Source organism: Crocodylus porosus, unplaced genomic scaffold (assembly GCF_001723895.1).
Source record: "Crocodylus porosus isolate Cpor-Errol unplaced genomic scaffold, CroPor_comp1, whole genome shotgun sequence".
In the NCBI taxonomy this organism is placed as follows: Eukaryota; Metazoa; Chordata; order Crocodylia; family Crocodylidae; genus Crocodylus; species Crocodylus porosus.
Genome location: NW_017728931.1, coordinates 132299909 through 132302030, shown reverse-complemented (window position 1 = coordinate 132302030; position 2122 = coordinate 132299909). Strand labels below are relative to the sequence as shown.

Here is a 2122-nt window from a genome sequence, read left to right as displayed (position 1 = left end):
GGCGCCAGGCGCGGCCGCAGGATGTCCCGGCTGGCGGCCGGGCTGTGCTGCTGGGCGCTGCTGTGGTGCCAGGCGGCCGCGCCGCCGCCCCAGTGCCGCGAGGTGAGTGCGCTCCCAGCCCCCTGGCAGCGCCTCGGGGGCCAGCCCCAGGGGAGCCACGCCTGGGGGTGCGGGAGGCTCCTGGCCAGCCAGCACAGCTTGTCGGGTCTGTCCCTCTCGCCCCGACTCGGGGTGAACGGGAGGAAAGGGAGGCGCTGTCTTTTGCAGCAATTTGGTACTTGTGTCTGGACGTGCGCGTGGGACGGGAAGGGACAGGGGGCTCGGACGCCCCCGCGACACAGCGGTGAGGCGGGCTTGGATTTCCTCCGGGTAAGGACCGGGCTGAGGCGCTGCCAGGCTGAGCATCGCCTTGGAGGCATCTGGGTCCAAGTCGGGTTGGGGCAGAGGGGGAGGAAAGCGAGGCGCTGCAGCGCGGGTCCTGAGGTGGGGTGCCTATGAAATCCCGCCGCTCTCGGGTGCTTAGGGGATCCCATCCCAGGTAGCTGCTACCTCCGAGTGGGCTTCGCAGCCTCTGAAGAGGGGAACCTGGGGCACTCCTTTCTTTTGAAACATGGGTGCAGAGGAAGGGGCAGGAGTGGGGCTGCTCTTGTGCGGAAAGACTCGGTGGCTATTTCAGTGGGTTGTCAGGCGTGTAGGAAAGCATGCGCTCCATGCCTCCTACCACCCAGAAGACTGTCCTATCTGCTGGGCTACAGGGTGCTTGGAGGTGGGGAAAGGGGCCCCTGCTACGGCTGTGCCAGTTTGCACAGAAGAGCAGACAGCTGAGGAGGGAGCGTGACTGCAGCCTAGTGCTTAGGGCATTTCCCTGGGATGAGGGACCCCAGGATGGGCTCTGTTCCCTGCTCTGAGCATTAATTCAGTATTTTATCCTGTTATGGTTTGATGTTAAATCCATAAGCAGAACCCACGTTTCCCCTCTCTGGGGCAAGTCTTGTTCCCTTTCTCTGGCCTGCTGAATCCTGAATTGTTTTTTTGCCAAGTGACATGACAGCTGGAACACAAACTGTGGCCTGGAGGTTAGTCAGCAAGTCCCACCCACTTCACATACCTAGCCCTATCCTGGAGCTGGGGCCGAAGGGATTTTTCTGTCTTTTAAAGGATGGCAGACACTTTTTTATTTTATTATTTTAATTTCAAGCCTAGCTTGAATGCTTTTTTGGAAAAGAGACTTCCCTCCCTGTGTGTTTAGCAGGCACAGCGGACAGCTGTAACTATGTGTGCGCGCGCGTGCGTGTGTGTGCGTGTGCTTGCGTATGTCTTTGCTGTCATGGATTTCCCATCATATTGTGGGGAATTTAATTGTGAACATCTCTGAAGGGAGTGGAGAGCAGAGGCATCTCACGGGGAAGGTTTGCAGGGAATCCATGTGAGAAATCACTTGATTTGCATCATAGAAGTAGAAAGTGGCTGGTTAATCTATGGTTTGAACTTGCTAATATACCTAATGCATTTTGCTGTAGCTGAGTCTAAGTTTATGGGCCCAATTCCGTTTTATTAACGGCATAATTCCTGTTGTCAGTGACTTGAGTCTGAGCAGGCTGAGGTTTCTGAATAATAAGATTCCAGTTGTTGTTAGAGCTGTAAAACCTTCTTGCTACATGTACTTTCAGATTTAAAGACTTGATAAAGGCATTATCACCTAAAGGCTTGAAATGCACATGTCTTAATGCACAGGCATGCAATTCACTTTGACATCTGTACCAGATATTTCCATTATTAGCTACACTATTAATTTTTCATAGAACCTACCTTTCTGATGCCTAGAAATAGATCCTTGCTTATTTTTGTGAGATTTCTAGTTGTCTCGTACTTAGAGCCAAGGGTCCTAGTCCCTGTAGGAAGGCTCCTATGTGCCCTGGTGATAATGCTGCTATTAATGTGCCTCCTGTTAGGCCAGGCTTCTCTTGGTCTACTGTCTGGTACCACGTAAACCAATACAGCCTGTTCCATGGTTGTGTTGGTGACTAAACCAGCACCCCCACTGGGATTAGTCTGGGTGAGGAGGGTGTGTGGGCACCAGGGCTGTCCCTGGCGGTGTGTGAATCAGGGCGACCGCCCCAGG

General features: G+C 53.9%; 1 protein-coding gene across 1 annotated transcript in view; it reads left to right on the top strand.

The window, feature by feature from the left end:
* Window positions 1-13: 13 nt before the first annotated feature.
* KIAA1324L (KIAA1324 like) overlaps window positions 14-2122 on the top strand; it is a 159487-nt gene continuing 157378 nt past the window's right edge. The window contains exon 1 of the mRNA XM_019543655.1: window positions 14-102. Within this exon, the coding sequence (XP_019399200.1) occupies window positions 22-102 (81 nt within the window). The 5' untranslated portion in view covers window positions 14-21. The remainder of the gene's footprint in view (window positions 103-2122) is intronic.